Below are 20,788 nucleotides of genomic sequence, written 5' to 3' on the forward strand. Positions count from 1 at the left end.
ACCTGCTCTGTCCCCTCGCCTGCTCTGTCCCACACCTGCTCTGTCCCACACCTGCTCTGTCCCACGCCTGCCCTGTCCCTCGCCTGCCCTGTCCTTGCACACGTCGTAAACCCCAGGGTCAGCTGTCAGTTTTTGTTGTTTTTTGTTTTGTGTGTGGTACGCGGGCCTCTCACTGCTGAGGCCTCTCCCGTTACGGAGCACAGGCTCTGGACGCGCAGGCTCAGCGGCCATGGCTCACGGGCCCATGAGCCGTGGGGTCTTCCCGGACCGGGGCACGAACCCCTGTCCCCTGCATCGGCAGGCGGACTCTCAACCACTGCACCACCAGGGAAGTCCCTGCCTTCAAACTTGAAGAAACCTGTCTGTCTCTGCCCCAGCTTTGGATGAAAAAAAAAAAAAAAAAACGCAACAAAACCCCCCCCAAAACTCTCTTGTGTAAAGGATGCCGAACAGAAAGCCTTAGGCCCTGCCTGGTATATGTGGAAGATAGTGGAAAATGGGTTAAACACACATAAGTGAAGGAGAAACGCAGCACCCCGTCCTGTAGGTCCCCACAGACTTGCACAGAGGCAAGCTCGGCGGGTACTGACGGGCCGGATGCGCTAGGAAAAGGCGTCATGGAGGGTGTTAGCCACACTTTAGTCTGTAAGTTGATGCTTTATCATCCACCTGAGGGCCTGTTAGCCATCGCTAAGCAAATGAAGACTCGCCTGGGGTACCTGGAGTCCTCACACAGCCTCAAACTATACGCCCGTCATACTCACAGCAGCTTCTGGGGTGGGGTGCCCTTCAAACATAACTGGCCCATCCTAAGCCTGCCTGCCCTGCCTCACCCCGCCTTCCTGCAGAAACCGCAACGAAGGCACTTCCTCACAGTTCGCCCCCTGCCTTGCGACCGGCCCAGCACTGCCCTGGGTGCCCTGTGGGGCAAGCTGTCCTCTCCCCGAGGAGCTGGAGCATAGGTGCAAACTACCAGGTATAAAATGAGTAAGTTACAAAAATGTGATATACAGCACAGGGAATTATAATAACTTTATATGGAGTGTAATCTATACAGATACTGAATCGCTGTGTTGTACACCTAAAATTAATATAACATTGTAAGTCAGCTACACCTCGACGGAAAAAAAACCAGGGAGACAGACCAGATCCCTGAAGATCTCTATGCCCTCAGTGGGAGAGGGAGCAGATGCCATCTGGAGCTCCCACCACAGGGCCTCCTGGCTGGGTAAAGACTCGTATTAAGAGTTTCTGGGTCCAGGACTCGATGTCAGCTTGTTCTTTCATTAATCCAACTTGGAACCATTGCGCCAGCATCTTCCAAACCTACAGGAAGAAAGAAGAGCCGTGAGCGCCGCCCACGTGTGTCTCTTCTCAGTTTCCTTGGTGTCATGCGGGCCTGGGGCTCAAATTCATGTATACAGCCCCAGATGGGTGAAGAAGCTCCAGGATGAGTGATGTATACAAAGTGGTTCTAGGTTGGTCGCCATCCTGGGTTCCCACAAAAGCAAATGCAAATCATGTCTGGAGAAAGGCCTCTTCAGCCCAGGACCCTCCACTGCCCCACAGTACGTCTAGCCCAGGATGAATTCCCGGCCAAAGGTCATAAAACACACCATGAGCGACACTAGAATGAAATAACAAATAAAATTGTATTGGAACTTCCCTGGCGGTCCAGTGGTTAAGACTCCGTGCTTCCAATGCAGGGGTCATGGGTCTGATCCCTGGTAGGGGAACTAAGATCCCACATGCCGTGCAGATTGGCCAAAAAAAACCAAAAAAAAGATTAGAAAAGAGCAAAAGAATATAAACTACAGCCAGAGTTGGAAAAGCATCACACTGAGAAAGATAATGACTCAGAAGAAAGCTTTGTAAAAACCTCAATAAGAGAATTAAATAACAAGTTAGACACAGCTAAAATAATAAGTCAGCGGGGACTTCCCTGGTGGCGCAGTGGTTAAGAATCCACCTGCCAGTGCAGGGGACATGGGTTCAAGTCCTGGTCCAGGAAGATTCCACATGCCATGGAACAGCTAAGCCTGCGCACCACAACTACTGAGCCTGTGCTCTAGAGCCTGCGAGCCACAACTACTGAGCCCGCACGCCTAGAGCCCATGCTCCGCAACAAGGGAAGCCACCGCAATGAGAAGCCCGCGCACCACAACGAAGAGTAGCCCCCGCTCGCCGCAACTAGAGAAAAGCCCGCCTGCATCAACGAAGACCCAACACAGCCAAATATAAATAAATAAACTTATAAGAAAAGAAAAGAATAAGTCAGTGATGAGAAAGACGAGAGGAAGTTATCCAAATGCAATGCACAGGAACGTGGAAGTAGAAGCTATGAGATGGGTTGATGGCAGAGAGGACTGAGTGACAAAGTGGAACATATCTACTTGGTGTTCCTGACAAGGGAAAGGGAAGAGCAGGGGAGAGGATGTATTCACAGAGAGAACAGAGAGGAATTTTCCAGAACTGGGAAAGATATGTGCTGTGGGTTGAATTGTGTCCACCAAAACGATGTTAAAGTCCTAACACCCAGGACCTGCGAATGTGACCTTATTTGGAAATGGGGTCTTTACAGATGATCAAATTAAGATGAGGTCACTGTGATGGACCCTAATCCAACATGACTGGTGTCCTTAGAAAAAGGGAAATGTGGACACAGAGACAGATGTGTACAGAGGGAAGATGACGTGAAGACACAGGGGGAACGCCATAGACAGGCCAGGGAACCCCAGGGGCCACCAGAAATTAGGGGAGAGCCTGGACCAGACTCTCCCTCCTGGCCTCAGAAGGAACCAACCCTGCCGACACATTGATTTGGGTCTCCTAGACTTCAGAACTGGGAGACAGTGAATTTCTGCTGTTTAAGCTGCCCAGTCTGTGATACTTTGCTACAGCAGCCCTAGCAAACTAAGACAGCATGTATCCACGGCTACAGGAAGCATAATGTATGCCAGGACAAAAGGAAGAAAAGGAAACTACACCTAGTTACATCATGGTAACAGACATCGACAACGAGAATCCGCTAAACACAAGCAGAGCAAAGGAGTCCTTGCAAAGGAGTGACAGCAGGTCTCCCAACGATGATGGAACCCGAAAGACTTTGGGGTTCCACACAAAATGACTGTCAGTTAAGAATTCTGTACCTAGAAAAGTCTTTTCAGTAATGAAGGAGAATTAGAGACATTTTCATGTTACTAAAAACTGAGCATTTGTCAACACGCTCCCAGTTCATGGAAAATAATGGGCAACTGAGAATTTTATCCCCAGCTGAACGATTAGTCAAGTCTGTTGACGAAAATTCAAGGAACTATCAAGTTAAGAAGAAAAAAGCGAACTTCATTCAAGCCAACTGAGGATTCTAACTGGGGAAGCAGATTCTCAGAAGCTCTGAGGACGGTTCTGCTTGCTCGGAGTGGAAGACACAGTCACACACATTTTCGAGACAAAGGATCGTACGTCAGAATGACATGCGGTATTTTACATAAAGGTCACCAAGGAGGCACAGCCCAGGGAAGCATGTACAAAGTGGGCAGCGGGTCACCGTGACCCCTACAGAGCTGGGAAGGAATGCTATTGTTTAAGAAGTTGCATTGCCAGCGTCAGAAGAAAGGAAAAATCAATCTTTACAGGGGGGCAGGCACGCCCACCTTTGAGGAGCTCTGGCTAAGGTGTGACGCAGATGCACCTGGCACACTAGGGAGGGAGGAGGCCCAAACAAACACAGAGAGAGAACTTTACGTTTAATTTTTTCTTGTCCTGCCTTAAAATATAAATTTTATATAAAGTCCATTCTAAAAGATTATTTCAGGGCTTCCCTGGTGGCGCAGTGGTTGAGAGTTCGCCTGCCGAAGCAGGGGACACGGGTTCGTGCCCCGGTCCGGGAAGATCCCACATGCCGCGGAGCAGCTGGGCCCGTGAGCCATGGCCACTGAGCCTGCGCGTCCGGAGCCTGTGCTCCGCAGTGGGAGAGACCGCAGCAGTGAGAGGCCCGCGTACCGCAAAAAAAAAAAAAATAAATAAATAAAAAATAAATAAATAAAAGATTATTTCAGGAAGGACGGTGATCACAGAGGGAAGCTCTGAAATAAAAGAAGGAATGATGAGTAGATAAATCCATAAAAGTGAGTAATTCTTAAACACACCCTGAGTGGATAAAATAATTATAAGATGCATAATTTGTGGGGGGGGGGAGTCTTTTTTTTTTTTTTGGCTGTGCCGCACGGCTTGTGGGATCTCAGTTCCCTGACCATGGATGGAACCCGAGCCATGGCAGTGAAAGCCCGGAATCCTAACCAGTAGGCCACCAGGGAACTCCCTTTGGGGTTTTAAAATAATAATAATAATGGTATTACAAGCTGGAATTTAGAAAAAAAATGACAACAGCAGAATATAAGGAGGAGATCACTGGAGTTGAAGTATTCAGACGTCCTCACATCATTCAGGAAGAGGGAAAGATGTTTCTTATGTATGTATCTTCTCATGTCTGTGGGGCAAAATTTTAAAGATAAGCTGAGTGGTGTGGAAACACACCACCTCCTGACATCGGTGGATCAACACAACCAAAGAATAGTTATTGCTGATGAAAGTCTGCTGCTGATCGAGCCCGAGGAGCTCTCCCATCGGGGCTGCACCGTCAGAGCCCTGAACAGACAGGAGGGAAGAGTGGTACTTCCTACACCCGGGATTAAAGGCTTCAGAAGAGAACTGACTTAACGCCCTTTCACTCACAATGCATTGGTCAGGACCTGTTTGGTGACCTGCCGGACCACAGGATGGCCAGGGCAAAGAATCCTCCCCTGCGTCTGTGTGGTCTGTGTGAGTTTCCATCACAAAGCATCATTCCCCAAAGCCTAGAATTAAGGGAATAGGAGAAAATGGAATAAGAAAAACAATCCAGAGGGCTTCCCTGGTGGCTCAGTGGTTGAGAATCCGCCTGCCGATGCAGGGGACGCGGGTTCGAGCCCTGATCTGGGAAGATCCCACATGCCGTGGAGCAACTAAACCCGTGCGTCACAACTACTGAGCCTGCACTCTAGAGCCCGCGAGCCACAACTACTGAGCCCACGCGGCACAACTACTGAAGCCCGTGTGCCGAGAGCCCGTGCTCCACAATGAAGAGTAGGCCCCTGCTTGCCACAACTAGGGAAAGCCCGTGTGTAGCAACAAAGGCACAACGCAGCCAAAAATTTAAAAATAAATAAATTTATTTAAAAAAAAAAAAAGGAAGGAATGAAGAGAGCAGCCGAAGGGAGGAAAAGAAAACCAAATCCAAAAACAAAAAGCAAAGAGAAGGGCTATTCTAAAGGCCGCTGTCTGTGGGGATGGGGGGGGCAGGGGGCATGGGGTGGGCGGGAGGTGAAAGGGTCTATTCAGAGAGTCCTGGTCGGCAGGGTGGTGGTGGGCTGGGGCAGGCGGAGGCAGAAATCCTTGCTGGGGACCCAGGCTGAGCACCAGCAAACTATAGCCAGGCCTGCCTTTGCAGGCAGCCCAGTAAGCCACCCACCTGCGTTCTCCCGGATGGGGGTCCTAGCTGCCTCCATTTCCCAACCTCCCTTGCAGCTAGATGCAGCCATGTGACTAAGTTCTGAATCATGAAACATAAATGGAAGTGCCCTGTGGGACCTCCAGGATGGTTCCTCTGGGATATCCCTTATGCTCTGCTAGGAACATGAGGTGATGGCTGAGCTCCAGCAGCAATTATGGGGCCATGAGGCTGCCAGTCAACCCTAGGGATTGGGAGCTGAGAGCTGGAGGGACCTGGCTCCTGATGGCTGTGGAGCCAACACCATCCCTAGGCTGCCAGCCCCAGAATCTGGTCAGTGTGATGGAGAAAAACAACGTTCAAGCCTTGGTTCCTCAAGTCAAGTGTCTCGGCACCAAAACTAACTCAGATGCATAAGCCTGTGCCTTGGGTTTGGGGGGTGGGGAGGGATTTTCTCTGGATGTGAAAGTTTTCAGCCCCACCCCCTGGCTGGCCCACCCAGCTCCAGATGTCTGTCAAGGGCGTGGAGGGAGGTACTCAGGAAGAAAAGGAAGTGGCCAGAAGGGGAAGCAGCAGGCTGCAGAAAGGAGGCAGGTGGGACTTGATCGGGCACTCGCTGGCGAGCTGAGGGCCTGCGTCTGTGGCAAAGCCAAGATGAACGCCAAGGCAGGACCCCCAGAGGTAAGTGCCAGTGAGGCCAGATGGGAGAGTCAGGCCAAAGGTCCTGAGACGGGGACTTTGGTCCACTGCCCCCTGGCCCCGTGCTGCCAGCAGCCCTGGGCCCAAAGGGTCATCAAGTCTCCAGCTAGGCCTGCAGAGCACCCATTCCTCGGCCAGTCTGTGCAGCCAGGACCACCAGGGCCTCGGGGGCTCCTAGAGAGTTCAGAGCAGGCCCTCCCTCTGCCCCAGCCTGGGCTGGGCAGCTGCGCCACATGCCCTGCACGGCAGGAAGTCCCACCCATTCACCCATGATCTCCGATGCCTGCAGGGTCCCACAGCTGCCCAGCACAGGGCTGGGGGGAGCTCAGAGCTGTCCCATGGGAGTCTCCCAGCCTGTCACGGCCCTGAGATGCCAGCACTAGTGGGTCATCCTCTCCCAACAGCCAGCCCCACCCCTGGACATGCAGGGTCCCCAGGGCTGCAGCTGCCCAGAGCCTCCCTGGACGGCTGACCTCCCCAGGCCCCGGTAGCTCCCAAGGGGATGGGTGGCCCGGCAGGTGCCTCGGCCGTGCTCCGAGTCCCAGATGGGGGCCGTGGGGGCAGGGCTGCCGCGCTCCAACCTTCCTGTCTGCCTGGGGACCCGGGGGGCGCAGCAGAGGCAGCATCTGTCCAAGGATGGCCCTGGGGCCCCGCCTAGGACTACACCCCGATTGCCTCTCCTGAGGGTCAGTGAAGGGGCCTGGGGCCTGTTCACTGTGAAGGCCTGATGCGGCCCCGAGCCCTCCCCAGGCAGGCAGGGGAGGGGCAGGCCCCCGAGCGCTCCTCTGCGGCGTGCGGGTGGGGAAGCACCCTGACTCCCCTCTATGGGGGCTCCTGGCAGGGAGGGGTGCCGGGCCTCGGGCACTCTGCCTGAGTCCCCCTCTCTCACTCTGCTTTCTGGGGCCCCCGCCTCCCAGTAATGGTTCTGGCTCAGGGCAGACGCAGCCCCCCAGGCCCAGCTCCTATGGCCGCCCCTTCCCCACACTGAGGCGGGCCAGCGTGTCCTGTGGAAGGACACCTGCTCCCTGGGCCCCAGTGCATGGCCAAGCTGCACTCAGGCAGGCAGCGCAGCCCAGGCCCCAGGCCCCAGGCTGCAGGGGCCACTTCCCCACCAAGGCCAGGAGGGAGGGCTGCACCCACCCCTCACGGATGCCTCGGAGTTTGGCTGGCCGGGTGGGGCTGGGCGGGGGCGGGGGGGGATCCCTGTCGCTGCGCATGGGCCCCTCCCCACACTCCGGGGGGGCCGCGCTGAGCTTGGGAGCATCCCACACGTGGTGGCATTTGAGGCTGCTTTGGGGAGGGGCCCAACTCCAGCCGGGGCCCAGCTGGCCTGGCTTCCAGCTCCTCGTGGGAGTGACCACTCTGAGGGGACAAGACACATCCTCCGTCCCCAGCGGGCTGCAGAGTCCTGCTGCACTGGGAGAGCCCTGCTGGCAGCATCAAGGCGTCCCGACTCGGCCCCCAGCCCCGTGAACAGCAACACTCTCTCTGTGCCGGGTCTCCCCAGCCAGGACAAGGGCTGCTGCCCGGCACCCAGGAGGGGCTGCAAGGGGCCAGGACGGGGGGGCCCAGCCTGGGAAGGGAAGCAGCTATATACAGGCTAGCCTTGAGAGGGCCGAGCTGGAAAGCAGAAATGGCATCAGACTCGTTGAGGTTGTGACTGAAACAAGGAACTGAGATTCAGACACCCACATGCCCGCCGGGAGGGGGTCCGAGAGGGAGAGCAGTGGGTCACGTGTGTCCTGGGAACAGACCGGGGCGCGCACACACGCACGCACACATGCGCGTGCACTAGTGATGGGCACGGCACTCGCCAGCTTCAGGCCGGGCTGTGCTGAGGGTACGACCGTGGGCAGGAGTGGGTGGCTGTAGGGTCCCCACGAGGTGGTGGCCCCTGTGCCCAGCTGCCCAGACACTGTGGAGCCACTGCAGCCGGGCCTGGAGCTGTGGGTGATGCCAGGTCACCCCAAGCAGCTGCGGAGGCCTATGCAGACCACATTGGTGGCCCCCGCGTGGCCCCGATCCACGCCAGCCTGCAGCCCACGAGACAGGGAGGCACGCCCAGTAGGACTTGGGGGCCTGAGGGAGGGGGCTCAGCAGCCTCACAGGACCCCTGGGCCAGAGTGGCAAGGACAGAACTAGCCACGGGGGAAGCGGGGCACCCTGACCGGAGGGCTGCCCGGCACCTGCCACGTGCCCTGTCTCGGGGGACCTGGGAAGATGGCCAGTGACCATGCGGCCCCGGGCTGCGCCCCGGCGGTGGGCTCGGGCCTGCGTGGCCCCGTCCTCGCCAGCCCCGCCCAGCGGTAGGCCTGGCCTCCCTGGCAGCAGGGACAGTCTGTCTCAGCACTGGAGAGGCCATCAGGCCCACCCGGAAGAGCACGGCCACGCCCCGGGAACCCCGTGGTGACGCCCTCCTCCGGTTGCAGGTGCGGGGGGCTCTGGCTCTGCTGTGCCTGAGCGCAGTGACCCTCACCTACGTGCTGTGGCAAGTGCTCTCTCCCTCCACCTGGGGCCACGTGCGCCCCGAGGAAGGGCCCACCACGTCTCGGGGCCTTGGCTCCAGCCTGGCCTGGGCGCCCCTGGAAGGGGAGGCCCGGCGGCATCAGCAGAGCGACTCCTGCCGGTGAGTGAGCCTGTGAGGTCTGCAGGGTGGCCGCTGCCTGCCTTCCCCCTGGGGCTCCCCAGCGGGACGAGCATCGCCCTCTGCCACCTCCTGTTGGAAGAGGCAGGTTCCGGGGAGGGTGGGCTGTGAGGCAGGGGGAGTGGTCGGGGGAGGAGGAGAAGCCCCGAACTGTATGGGCCGGAGTGGGGGCGGGGGGCGGGGACGACTTGGGGCGCTCTTTGCAGCAAAGGCAGGCTGCCACCCAGAGACTCCGACAAGGCCGCGAGCCCCGGTCCTACCTGGGCGGAGGTGGCACCATCGCAGCCCTTCCACCTGGGGTGGAGTCGCAGCCCCCGCCCCTCCCGCCCCGCTGGGGGGTCATGGAATCCCAGCACACCCCCAGCATACCCCCAACCCCCACTGGCCCAGCCCTCCCTTCTGGGTCATCCCGGGCGTCTCCAAGGGCCTCCACAGCTGCAGGAGCCCAGACCCAACACCTCTGACGGGCTCCGCAAGCGACAGCCCTGAGCAGACAGCACCTGGGCTTGGGGCGGGCCTGGGCGCCAACTGCCCTGCTCTCAGGCCCCCCACTCAGGCCCCTCCCTGGGGCGCTCCTGGGTGTCAGGCCTGCCCTGCCCAGTCTGGCCTGCGGCCCCCTCCCTGCACCCTCAGCCTGGGCTCAGCCCTCCCGCTTGGCTGGATGGGATGGAACAGGCGATGTGAGGCTGGCTGGTGGCTCCTGCGCTCACACCTGGCACCTCCCTCCGCAGGCTTGTCCTCGTGGAAAGCATCCCCCAGGACCTGCCGCCTGCACCAGGCAGCCCGTCTGCCCAGCCCCTGGCCCAGGCCTGGCTGCAGCTGCTGGACGCCGCCCGGGAGAGTGTCCACGTGGCCTCCTTCTACTGGTCCCTCACGGGGCCCGACACTGGGGTCAATGACTCTTCTTCCCATCTGGTGCGCCACCCCTCCCCTGACTCGGAGGCTGCGGGCCGTCCAGGGGCCAGGCACACAGCAAGCCCGGCGGCAGCGCATCTGTGGGCGGTCAGAGGCGGCCTCCGGGGAAGTCCGGGCGCTCTCCGCTCACCGCTCGCCCGCTCCCCCAGGGGGAGGCCCTTCTGCGGAAGCTGCAGCAGCTGCCGGACAGGAACATTTCCCTGGCCGTGGCCACCAGCGCCCCGACACTGGTCCAGAACGCCACCGACCTGCAGGTCCTGGTGGCCCGAGGTACGTTCCTGCCGTCCTGGGCCTGGGGACGGGCGAGAGCAGTGGGGCCGCCCGGGAGGGGGAGGCCGGGAGCCCAGCGCCGCAAGCGCCTTCAAGTGGACTTCCCCGGGGGCTGGTTCCAGGGAGCCGGACGTGTCACTTCCCAGGGGGCAGAGCACAGGGTGGTCTCCGGGCCTTGCTGAGCCCAGCCGCTTCAACCTGTGGGTGGTGGCTTGGCCGGGAGCCAGAGGCAGCAGGGACAATCCTCACAGAGCCGGGCTGCCTGGAGGGACCCCAGGCTGGTCAATGCCTCAGTTTTCCCACCTGTAAAATGGGAATAACAGCATCAACTGAGTAGGACTGCTGTGAGGAGAAAGGAATCCACCCAACTGCAAAGAAAGAGCTGAGAATCTGGCTCAGTGCAAAGCGGGTTTACCGCACCGTCCTGCACCCTCGTCAGGCGCGCAGGTGCGACACGTGCCCATGGGAAGGCTCACCGGTGGCGTTTTGCACTCCAAGTTCTGGGTCGTGGATGGGCGGCACATCTATGTGGGCAGCGCCAACATGGACTGGCGGTCGCTGACACAGGTGAATCCCTGAGCCCCGAGAGGGGAGACCCCATGTTCCCGTGTGGGCAGTCACCCTGGGGGAAGTGGCCATGTCTGTAACATCGCTGTGGTAGAAACACCCGGAGACTGGCTACCGGATTCTAACGGCGCTGAGCTCCTGCTGCAGTAGGTCATTTAACCGCCCGGAAAGATGCTCGAGTCACCTTATCCGGGAAACCATGCAGACAAAGCGCGATCCCTCCTGGGAAAAGCAATGCTCTGACCATGAGTCCAAACGGCAACAGCAGCTGTCGCTCAGCAGTGGAGGGTGATTTTTTTCTTTCTTCTCTGTGCATTTATGTGTTTTCTATTGTCTTTTGGTAATAAACACGTATTGTCCTTGGAATACAATGTTAAGGAAAACAGGGACCCGCAGGGCACCCCACCCCATGGCTTCCCCCAGCGCACCATCTACTATGGGTTCTCGCGGGCAATGGTTGCTGCTGTTAACCGGCTGCCGAGCCGGGGGCTGCACCTGCCCGGCACCCCTGGCCCAGGGGGTCCACACGGCCCCAGAGGGGCCCCTCCCGCAGTGCTGCCCCGGTGCCTGCAGGTGAAGGAGCTCGGCGCCATCATCTACAACTGTAGCCGCCTGGCCCAGGACCTGGACAAGACCTTCCAGACCTACTGGGTGCTGGGGGCGCCGAGGGCTGTCCTCCCCAAACCCTGGCCTCGGAACTTCTCCTCCCACATCAACTGCTTCCAGCCCCTCCAGGACTACTTTGACGGGGTGCCCACCACTGTCTACTTCTCGGTAAGAGTGGTCACGGGGGCCGACTGGAGCCCCTGCTCTCCTGGCTGGCCAGAGGCACAGGGAGCCCCGCCCACCCTGGGCCTGCCCTGCAGACACCCCAGAGTCTGCTAGGTCCTCGGGGCCACGGCTCAGGGAGCCAGCGCCACGGATGGCGGAGGGGCAGGCCCGGCCCCAGGAGAGGACGCGGTCATCGTCATCCACGGGAGACAGGCAACCTGAGTGCTTGTGGGGGTCGTCCTGTGGCCCTGGGGGCCTCAGAGCACACTGTTGGATGGGGTCTGACTCAGGACCAGGGAGGGTGGGGGGAGGACCCGTGCATCACGCAATTCTGTCACTCTGGGGGGAGGAGAGGGGGACTGAGGGGCGGGCGGTCATGCCCACCAGCCACGACCCCCCCTCAGGGTACATGGCAGCGACCCCAGTGCTGGGCTACAGTGGAGACCCTGCCTCGGAGGCAGGGACGCTTCCCCAGATGTGGTGACCCAGGCTGAGCCGCGCAGGGAGCTTCCTCCGGAGTCAGGCCAGCCCGGGGCCCCTGTTTAGACCCGACGTCTTGTCTTCCTCCTGGTTCCCAATGCTGGAGGGTGGCTGCACCGTGGCGTCATGGGTCCAGGAACACAGTGGCTCAGAACCCGGTGGGCAGTGCCCTCAGGGACCTCTCTGCCCGCACAGGCATCGCCGCCTGCACTCTGCCCCCACGGCCGCACCCGGGACCTGGATGCGCTGCTGGCGGTGATGGGGGGCGCCCGGGAGTTCATCTATGCCTCGGTGATGGAGTATTTCCCCACGACACGCTTCAGCCACCCCGCCAGGTAGGCCAGGAGGGAGCCGGGCGGCCCCGGACGGGGGAGGCCTCTCTGCCTGTGGGCAGCTCCTGGCCTGTCTCCTCGCCCACCAGGACCCCTGCCCACTCGGGGCGTGTGCGCAGGGCCCGGTTGACCTGAGGACCCTGACCCTCCCCCGCACCCCTCCCCAGGTACTGGCCGGTGCTGGACACGGCGCTGCGGGTGGCAGCCGTCAGCAGGGGCGTGCGCGTGCGCCTGCTGGTCAGCTGCTGGCTCAACACGGACCCCAGCATGTTCCCCTACCTGCGGTCCCTGCAGGCCCTCAGCAACCCCGCGGCCAACGTGTCCGTGGACGTGGTGAGGACCCACCCCCTGGCCGGGCCGGGAAGCAGCCTCCCTGTTGGCTGACACACCCTCTCTGTTCCCCCAAGAAAGTCTTCATCGTGCCCGTGAGGAACCACTCCAACATCCCCTTCAGCAGGGTGAACCACAGCAAGTTCATGGTCACGGAGAAGACGGCCTACATAGGTGAGCAGGGGGGAGGGCTGCAGGCAGCGGCTCAGGACCCCTGAGTCCTCGTGGGCTGCCGAGCGAGCGGACGCCAGCAGAGGGCACACAGGCCCGCAGAAGCGATCGTGTCGCCCGGGCGGTGGCCAGGCCGGGTGCTGAAGGGGGCGCTGTTGTTCCATCCAGCGTGGACCCTGGGCGGGGACCTGCTGAAGGGCTCAGGCCCTCCCCCATGGAGGCAGGTGGGGACCCCTGGCACCGAGCCCCCCCGAGCACTGAGTCCGTGGGCTGCTGGGGTGCAGTCCCTCACGTGAAGAGTGGGCTGCACTCGGCGCCAGAGAGGCTGCAGGGCTGGAGCCGGACCACGGCAGAGTGGCCGCTGGGGCCATCGGGCTGGGCCAGACAGCAGAGGACCCCCCCCACTGCGGCCCAGTAACCCAGCGTCTCCGCCCACAGGCACTTCCAACTGGTCGGAAGATTACTTCAGCAGCACCTCAGGTGTGGGCCTGGTGGTCAGCCAGAGGGCCTCCAGCACGCAGCCAGGGGCAGCCCCCGTGCAGGGGCAGCTGCGGCAACTGTTTGAGCGAGACTGGAGCTCCCGCTACGCTGTAGGCCTGGACGGACAGGCCCAGGGCCAGGACTGTGTTTGGCAGGGCTGACGTCCAGCTCTTCCTGGCTGCGGAGCCCCACTGCTCCCGACCGGGCCTCCCTGCCTGGCCCCCAGTCTGGACCCCGAGCAGCTCCATCCGCACAAGCCCTGGTCAGGGGCAGGACTGCCCAATGCAGGGCAGGCGCAAACTGTTTGCTCTCCAAATCTAGCCCCTCTTAAACCCCCACCTCCTCCACGGAGCCCTCCAGGATGCCCTCCCTGGCTCCCACAGAGCCGCAATTCCTGCCCACACACGGAGCCTTTACAATACTGTGTGCCTCCCTGTTTCTTCTGTGAGTCCTGGGTCAGGCTGCGTCCCACCTTCTCAGCCCCAGGCTGGAGTTCAGCCTCTACCCACCTGGGAGGCGTCTGTGTCCACGAGGCCACATTGAGGCGGGGCTGGGCTTCCGCCATGCTAGCCCTTGACTCTCCCCAGCGTCCAGCCTCCCGCCCACAGGAACCCAGGGACAGAGCAGGGGGCGGGGCTGGCGCCTGGGGTGGTGGGCCCAGGCCTGTAGAGGCCAAGCTGCTCGTGGCACCCAGTCCTGGTGTATAAGGGGCCGGGAACCGGGCGGTAGAGTTGTAGAGTGGAGAGGACCTGGGTTTGAGCTGGGGGGAGGGTGACACCAGCCAGGATGGGGTTTGGATGCAGCCCCATTGGAGCTCACCCTCTCTTGGGCCTCACCCAGCACCTGCCCTGCAGAGGCAGGAGCTGAATCCTGGTCTGACAACTCGGCTCTGGCCCTTCTGCTAGGAATGCTGGGTCAGAAGCCTGTCTCGGCCCTGGCCTCGCCACCTTCTGGTTTCTGACCTCGGCTTCAGAGCCCACCTGCCCTCACAGAGGCCCCCAGGGCACCCGAGGCTAGAGTTGGGGGCTGGCTCAATGTCCAGGAGACCCTGGCCGCTGAGGGAGCTGAGCGAGCGGACCCCAGGCCCACCCCGGGCCGCTGCTCCCCAGTTCCCGCGTCATCTCGGCCCCAGGGAGACCTGACTGGGTTACTGTTGGACGCCTTTGACGTGAGTGTCCTCGTCTGTGAGGAAGATCCCCAAACCCAGCCTGTCTCCCTGCCCAGACCCGCAGGGATCTGGAGAGAGTGCCATGGCTCCACGCGGCCTGAGAAGCGCCCAGGGCCTCTGGGTGCTGGTCTGTGCGTGAGCTCCCCTGGCGGCACACCACTCCCACCGCAACCGTGCTGCAGGGCAGCGCCCCAGGAGCAGCAGACCCCGGGCCCTCTGCTCCCTAGGCTGATGAGCCGTGGCCCAGGAGGGCTCTGTGCGCCAGGCTATGGCGGGGCAACAGGGTGAAAGGCCACAGCCAGTGCAAGGCCCGCTTCACACACTGTGGGTCTGGTGGCCACACCTCAGTGGCAGCCTCAGAGGCCTCCAGAGCAGACCCCTGTCACAGGAGGCCTAGCTTGACGAGGCGTGAGAGGCCCGGGGACCCCTTCTGGGGTGTGGGGGACAGACCCTGCCTCCTGGGACCCTGGAACCCAGGCCCTTGTGTGACCCCTCCCTCGAGGGAGGGCACTAGCTGCCTCGCCTGCGACAGGTGGAATGCGCAGAGGTGGTTATGTGACACGAGGCGGTAACAGAATCTTGCCGGGGGCCGACCCTTGCTGTGATGAAGGAGACTCCCGTGAGCTGTCCTGTGGAGAGGCCCACAGGGCAGCGCCCCAGGAGCAGCCTCCAGCCAGCAAGAAACAGGGCCCTCAGCCACCTGACCTGAACCCAGCAGCCTTGTGAGTGTGGGAAGTGGTTCCTTCCCCAGTTGAGTCTGGAGATGAGACGGCAGCCTGGCCAGTGCCTTGACGACGGCATCATAGGACCCGGCTAAGCCGTGCTCGGGCTCCTGATCCACGAGACTGGGGGATCATAAGTGTGCGTTGTTTCAAGCCACTCACTTGTGGTGATGCTGTCACACAGTGCAGGTGGCTCACACACGTTGTCACACAGAACAGAGGCCACACGGAAGGTGGAAGGGCCTGTGCTGTCAGTGGCTCCCCACGGGCTGACAGCTGCCTGCTCGCACAGCTGCCTGGCCTCCAGCACCAAGGCTACGATATCTCACGCCTTGACTCTGGGCTCAGAGAGGAATGAAACCCACGGAGCCAGGCAGACCCCCACTGCAGTGTTCCCAGGGGGCTGTGCTCCCCACGTCGGTCTGACGGGCAGGGCGAGGCTGGGGCTGGGAGAGGCTACTGCAGCCTCCTTGACTGCGGGACCCAGTCCCCACTGAGCTTTCCCTCCCCCTGCCCCACCTTCCAGAGGGTTCCACATCCTCTACCTTGGGGGACCTTCCCAGCCGGCCACAGGAGATGGGACTTCCCATGGTGGCCAGGGGGAAGGACCCAGCCTCCCAGGCTCTCTCAGGGCAGCATGGGGAGGGGGTTGGGGGGAGTAGCCTCGGGGGCAGCAGGATGCCCTCTGGGCCCAGTGTCCCCCCAACCCGCCCCCACCCAGCCCTGCTCTTTTTCCTGTAGCCCCAGCCACGAGAGCAGCCTCTCCTCTCCAAGCAGAAGGGAGGTAGGATAGGCTCCAGCTCCCACTCCGAGTGCCTCGTGCCCACGGGCCCCTGAGGGGCGTCTGAAGGCAGCCGGGAGGAGGTCTGACCCCTGGAAGTTCATAGGAAACTCCTCCAACCTTGTTCTGAATCTGCTTCCCGTGGGCTGCTTGGGGTGGAGGGCCACCACGGCAAAGGAAGCCTCTGAGATGGGCCCCCATCGTGGCCGAGGACCCAGCTCCCCATCCCCGGCCCCCGACGCCAAGGGCCCCTGTGTGCTGTCCCTGCTGTGCCCACCACCCACGCCTTGCGCTGCCTCCCCGGCCACACTGTGGACTCCTGGGCCCTCACCTTCTTCCTCTTGGTCTCTCGCAGCCGCTGGCTCAGAGGAGGGTCTGGACAAACGGATGAGTGAGCCACCCTTGACTCTGCTTTCCCAAGCAACCTAGGAGCGTTTAGGACGGAGCGCGTTGGGGAGCGCAGGGATGGATTCCAACCAGAACAAACACCTCGCAGTCAGCACTGGGGAAGCAGCACTGGATTTATTGCCCGTCCAGGGTCCCGGGAGCAGCCAGACAGGTCCCGTCTGCAGCCTGGCCGCAGCCGGTACACTGAGGGGCTGGGCACGCGGTGGGGGGGGGGGGGCGGTGCCGCGGGCAAGCGGACGCCCACAGACCGTCCCGTGGGAACTCACGGCCGTCTGAACGACCTCTGCTGGCTCGCCCGCCCCCAGCCCAGGGCGCGTGCATCGTCACACAACGCATCCCAGAGCTTGCTGCGCTGGCGGCGAGGAATCCAACAGCGGAGTGAGCTGGTTGCAAGCGAGCGGGGAGTGGGGTCTCCTGGAATACGCCGGACTCTGCCCAAAAGAGCGAAACGACCTTCACCAGGAGGCAGCAGCAGGACAGGAGTTGAACCCCAAACGACTTCTGCACCCACGGCCGTCACAGCCCCTTCTCCAAGCAGCAATTGTGTTCTCGAGGGCCTCGTGGGCAGGGATCTCGAGTAACATGTATCTAACAAAGACCCTCAGGAGCACAGGACCCTGCGTGGGGCCGGGGTCTCGTGGGGAGTCCGGGTGCCGCCTCTGCTGCCGAGGCTCTGGGAGGCCGGCACGTTTGGGGTCCCACTTCTGGAGGGCTGTGTGAGGGTGGGGCCCCGCCGCTCTCAGGCACCTCTGCTTCGCTCTCGGTGCTATGAATCAAGGTGGACACACGCGTCCTCACGGTGGGAGCTTCGCAGGGCCTCCTTTCGTCTGTCCGTCTGTCCTCACTTGGTGGTGGGCCTGGGTGCAGGCGCATCGCGCCCTCTGGGTCCTGCTCCAGCAGGACCAGCCCTGTCCTTGCCGTGGATGTGGCCATCGCTTTGGCGCCCGCAGTCTCCGCCGGCCCCCCGGCCCCCTCGCCCTCTGGGGAGAAGCTTTCTGGGGCATCAAAGAACGTGACCGCTTGTTCTTGGGGGTTTTGCTCTGCCAGAGCTGCCTCGTCTTCAGAGCTTTCGCTTTTCTTGGTGGGAGAGGAGGAGAGCCCTAATGTGGGAAATCGAAACCAGCCCGCCCTCTGGGGCTTCTTAGGGAGCTCTGCCTCAGGCCGTGCCACAGGCTGTGTCTGGAGGGCAGCCGCCACGCGGGCCTCACCTTTGGAATCAGCGCGTGGCTCTTCGGCAGAGGAAGAAAACCCAATGTTCGGAAGCCAAAACCTGAACAGACCAGATCTTCTACCTCCTGGTTTCTCTCTTGGAGCCGAGTCTTCCTCTGCCAGGGAGGTAGCTGCCTCCCCGCTGGCTTCTTTAGGGGGAAATGCGAGAACTTCTGCAGCCTCGTCCTTGTCGGAGCAGCTGTCGGCACCCTGGCGGCCAGAGTGCATTTTGGGCGTGAACATTGGCTGTCTAGGCACATTGACACTGGGCGAGATCGCTTCAAACGGTCCTCCGGTGTCCGGCTGCAGACCTCCAGAGGCGGGCTCTGCTCCCGGGGCGGCTTGTTTGGAAGCCTCCTGCAGGCCGTCCCTCAGCCGGGAGTCTCGGACACTCACCCGCGTGCGGGGCTCCAGCATCTTCACCTTTAGCAATGAGAATCCGTAAGAAGCCGTTTGGACCTCAGATGCGGGGATCTCCAATTGCCGCACGACCTGGGTGGAAATAGCTTCGGGTCCCGAGAGGTCAGCCAACTCTGCCGTCGCCCTGCTGTGGACGGCAACCTCGGGGCCCTCTCCCTGCGCACGCTGAATGTGCACTCTGACCTCGGAAATGGGGGAAGCTTCCGGGGAGAAGCCAAGGGCCACAGGCTGCCCCCCGGGGGTCCCGGCACCTGCCCTCAGGATGCTGGCGCCCCAGACTCCCGGGCTTCCCTCGTGCAGGTCATGGGCAAGGGTGCTCCCCGGGCACCGCACTTCTGTCACGGCGGGGATAAAGACGTCGGCCTCGGAGCTGGGGTCAGGAAAGGCGAACCTTGGCACGCTTAACCTGGGCAGTCTGACAGTTACCACAGAGCCTTCCCAGGGCTGACCCATGTTAACGACAGAAACCTGGGACGGCCCATCGGTCCTGGACGCCTTCAGTTTAATGGGGCCTTCAGGCTGGGAGGGCCATTCCTCTGCCCGCCCCTGCCCCGCAGCAAGTCCCGGTCCTGCAGGCCCAGCAGGAGGGGCCTGGGTTCCTGAAAGCCTGCTGCTAGGCATCTGAAGAGGGAGGGAGTCTTCGCCTGGATGGACCCTGGCCTCGGAAGGGGAAAGGCCTGCAGCGGGCGCCCCTGCAGGAGAGAGGTGCGGCTCTGAGCGTTTGTCCTCAGGACTTCTCTTTAGGACGTCTGCGTCTGCGTGGGACGCGAGCTCCGCTGCTGCCTCGTCTGCCCCTGCCTCTCGGGGCTGCAGGGACATAGCTTCTTCCACCTCTGACCCAGGAACACCCTGGCCCCTGACTGGAGCTGGGCTTTCTCCTTCCCTCAGTGCGCTGGCAGCAGGCGCGGGCACTGGCGCCTCCCGAGCCCCAGCCGCCCCCCTCTCCTTGGCGGGGCGCCGGAGGCCGGGCAGGCGGAGCGCGGGCATCCTGAACCAGCCCCCCTGTGAGGCCGCGCTCTCCACCGCGGGAGCGTCCACATCTGCTGGGCTGCAGGACGGCTGCTGGGGGTCTCCTACTGAGGGGGCCGTCGCCTCGCCGAGAGGCTGGCTTGCTGAGCCGTCCCGGAGCCCATGCCCTTGGCTGCTGTGTCCCAGAGACGGAGGGCCACCAGCTGACGATCTCACCCCCACCTTGGCCTTGCTGGGTCTGAGGTCGGGTCTGGCAAAGTCCAAAAGGGGAGCGTGGGCCTGTGGCAGATGGGGGTCCACGTCCGCTCCTTCTGGAGCACCACCCCCCGCCGGGGGCCTAGAGCGTGGAGCAGTGGGGTCTCCACGTGGCAGGCTGGGCCCTCCCTCTGGAGTGAGCCCTGTGAGAGGTACGTGTTCCAGCACAGCGCAGCCAGGCGACCCCACGCCACTCTCCTCTCCGTCCTTCTCCGGAAGCACGTCCACAGCCACCTCCACTGCAGACACAGGACACCCAGGGGGCACGCCCTTGTGACCCGTGTCCACAGCCACGCCGATCTCTGCGTCATCCAGGCTGCGTTCAGGGTCCTCTGGGGGCACCACCCCGTTCTTTGGGGACCAGCTGAATGACGGAAGCTTGATCCACGGCATTTTTAAGGGACTATCTTTCCCTCCACGTTCAGTATCTTTAGCTGGGGTCTCACCTGCAGCCACTGCCGACGGCCACACACTGCGCGGCACAGCTGTGGAGTCCAGGCCCCGGGCAGGGCCAGCAGTGGATAGAGAGGGGGCACAATCCCCGGCACTGGCCTCCACCTCTGCATCGGCTGCTTCTGGGACAGAAAACCCGAACTTTGGTGGATGAAACTTAGGAAAACTCACCCGACCATATGACACAAGAAACATGGGGTCCACAGGGCCTGCGGGACTGTCAGTCTGGGATGCTGCAACTCTCTCCTGGGTTGGAAGACTGGCAGAACTTTCTGAGCTGGGAAGATAGGCATCGTTCTGGGAACAAGGGGCCGCTTCCAGAGGGAGCTCCGGGGAGACAGCGGCTCCAGGGAGAGTCACCTGGTATTTTGCAAGTACCTCACCCTTGGCGTCCTTCAGGTCCAGTTTGGGCCCCTTTATGTCCACCTTGGGCACCTTGATGCTGGGCTTCTGCAATTTGGGCAGGTGACCTTTGAGCGCAATTCCCAGCGCCACTTCCCTGGGCTCTGCTCTGAGAAGGTGGCCCTCTGGGAGCTTCACGCTCATCTTGGCGTCCTTGACCTCCAGCTCGGCGGAGGGCAGCTCGATGCTGAGGGCACTGGTCTTCACGTCGGCCTGCACTGAGGGCAGGGTCACCTGGGCCTGGACCTTGGGTACGGACTCTTCCAAGGCGGCTTCGACGGACTTCCTGGGAGCCGACACCCCGAAGGATGGCATCTTGAACTTGGGCATTTTGAACTTGCTGTCTCTAGCAGCCAATTCCTTGTCCCCAAGTGACACGTCACTCTCCAGCTTGGTTCCCGCAGCCTGGGTATCCACCTTCATGCTGGGCAGTGACACCTCCACGTTGGGGGTAGTCACCTCGCCCTTGGCGTCCTGCCAGTACAGTTTGGGCCCCTTGATATCCACCTGGGGGGCCTTGAGGTCCACCTCGGGCACACTGATGCTGGGTCCAGGCAACTTGGGCAGGTGGTCCTTAAGCCCGATTCCCACCACTGCTTCCTTGGGCTCCACTTCGGGAAGGTGGCCCTCCGGGAGCTTCACACGCACCTCGACAGCCTTGACATCCAGCTCGGTGGAGGGCAGCTCGATGCTGAGGTCACTGGTCTTGACGTCAGCCTGCACCGAGGGCAGGGTCACCTCGGCCTGAGCCTTGGGCCCAGACCCCTCCAAGGAGGCTTCGATGGACTTGCTGGGCACCGACAACCTGAAGGATGGCATCTTGAACTTGGGCATTTTGAACTTGCTGTCTCTGG

General features: G+C 61.5%; 2 protein-coding genes across 3 annotated transcripts in view; one reads left to right on the top strand and one right to left on the bottom strand.

Annotated features, from left to right (window-relative positions):
- Window positions 1-6,063: 6,063 nt before the first annotated feature.
- On the top strand, window positions 6,064-13,583 carry PLD4 (phospholipase D family member 4). 2 transcript variants are annotated; one of them, XR_003796001.1, is made up of 10 exons: window positions 6,064-6,169; window positions 8,617-8,813; window positions 9,563-9,746; window positions 9,896-10,016; window positions 10,456-10,583; window positions 11,157-11,357; window positions 12,030-12,169; window positions 12,334-12,499; window positions 12,578-12,670; window positions 13,106-13,340. XR_003796001.1 is itself a non-coding variant. In XM_029238840.1 (10 exons), the coding sequence occupies exons 1-10, from the start codon at window positions 6,143-6,145 to the stop codon at window positions 13,306-13,308; spliced, it is 1,464 nt and encodes a 487-aa protein (XP_029094673.1). In that variant the 5' UTR covers window positions 6,064-6,142; the 3' UTR covers window positions 13,309-13,583. The 2 variants fall into 2 exon arrangements, 1 of the variants encoding a protein (XP_029094673.1); XM_029238840.1 differs by having other exon boundaries at window positions 12,574-12,670; window positions 13,106-13,583.
- A 181-nt stretch (window positions 13,584-13,764) lies between these two features.
- LOC114903951 (protein AHNAK2-like) overlaps window positions 13,765-20,788 on the bottom strand; it is a 10,006-nt gene continuing 2,982 nt past the window's right edge. The window contains exon 2 of the mRNA XM_029237172.1: window positions 13,765-20,784. Coding sequence (XP_029093005.1) covers window positions 16,815-20,784 — 3,970 coding nt within the window. The 3' untranslated portion in view covers window positions 13,765-16,814. The remainder of the gene's footprint in view (window positions 20,785-20,788) is intronic.

This window comes from Monodon monoceros, unplaced genomic scaffold (assembly GCF_005190385.1).
Source record: "Monodon monoceros isolate NGI ecotype Baffin Bay Population unplaced genomic scaffold, NGI_Narwhal_1 Super_Scaffold_21, whole genome shotgun sequence".
Taxonomy (NCBI): domain Eukaryota; kingdom Metazoa; phylum Chordata; class Mammalia; order Artiodactyla; family Monodontidae; genus Monodon; species Monodon monoceros.

What these genes read in the sequence shown, in the direction of transcription:
- PLD4 (XM_029238840.1), top strand. Translation starts at nt 6,143, where the DNA reads ATGAACGCCAAGGCAGGACCCCCAGAG. An exon ending in CCAAGGCAGGACCCCCAGAG is followed by an intron (nt 6,170 to 8,616) that starts GTAAGTGCCAGT and finishes CTCCGGTTGCAG; the next exon opens with GTGCGGGGGGCTCTGGCTCT. An exon ending in CAGCAGAGCGACTCCTGCCG is followed by an intron (nt 8,814 to 9,562) that starts GTGAGTGAGCCT and finishes CTCCCTCCGCAG; the next exon opens with GCTTGTCCTCGTGGAAAGCA.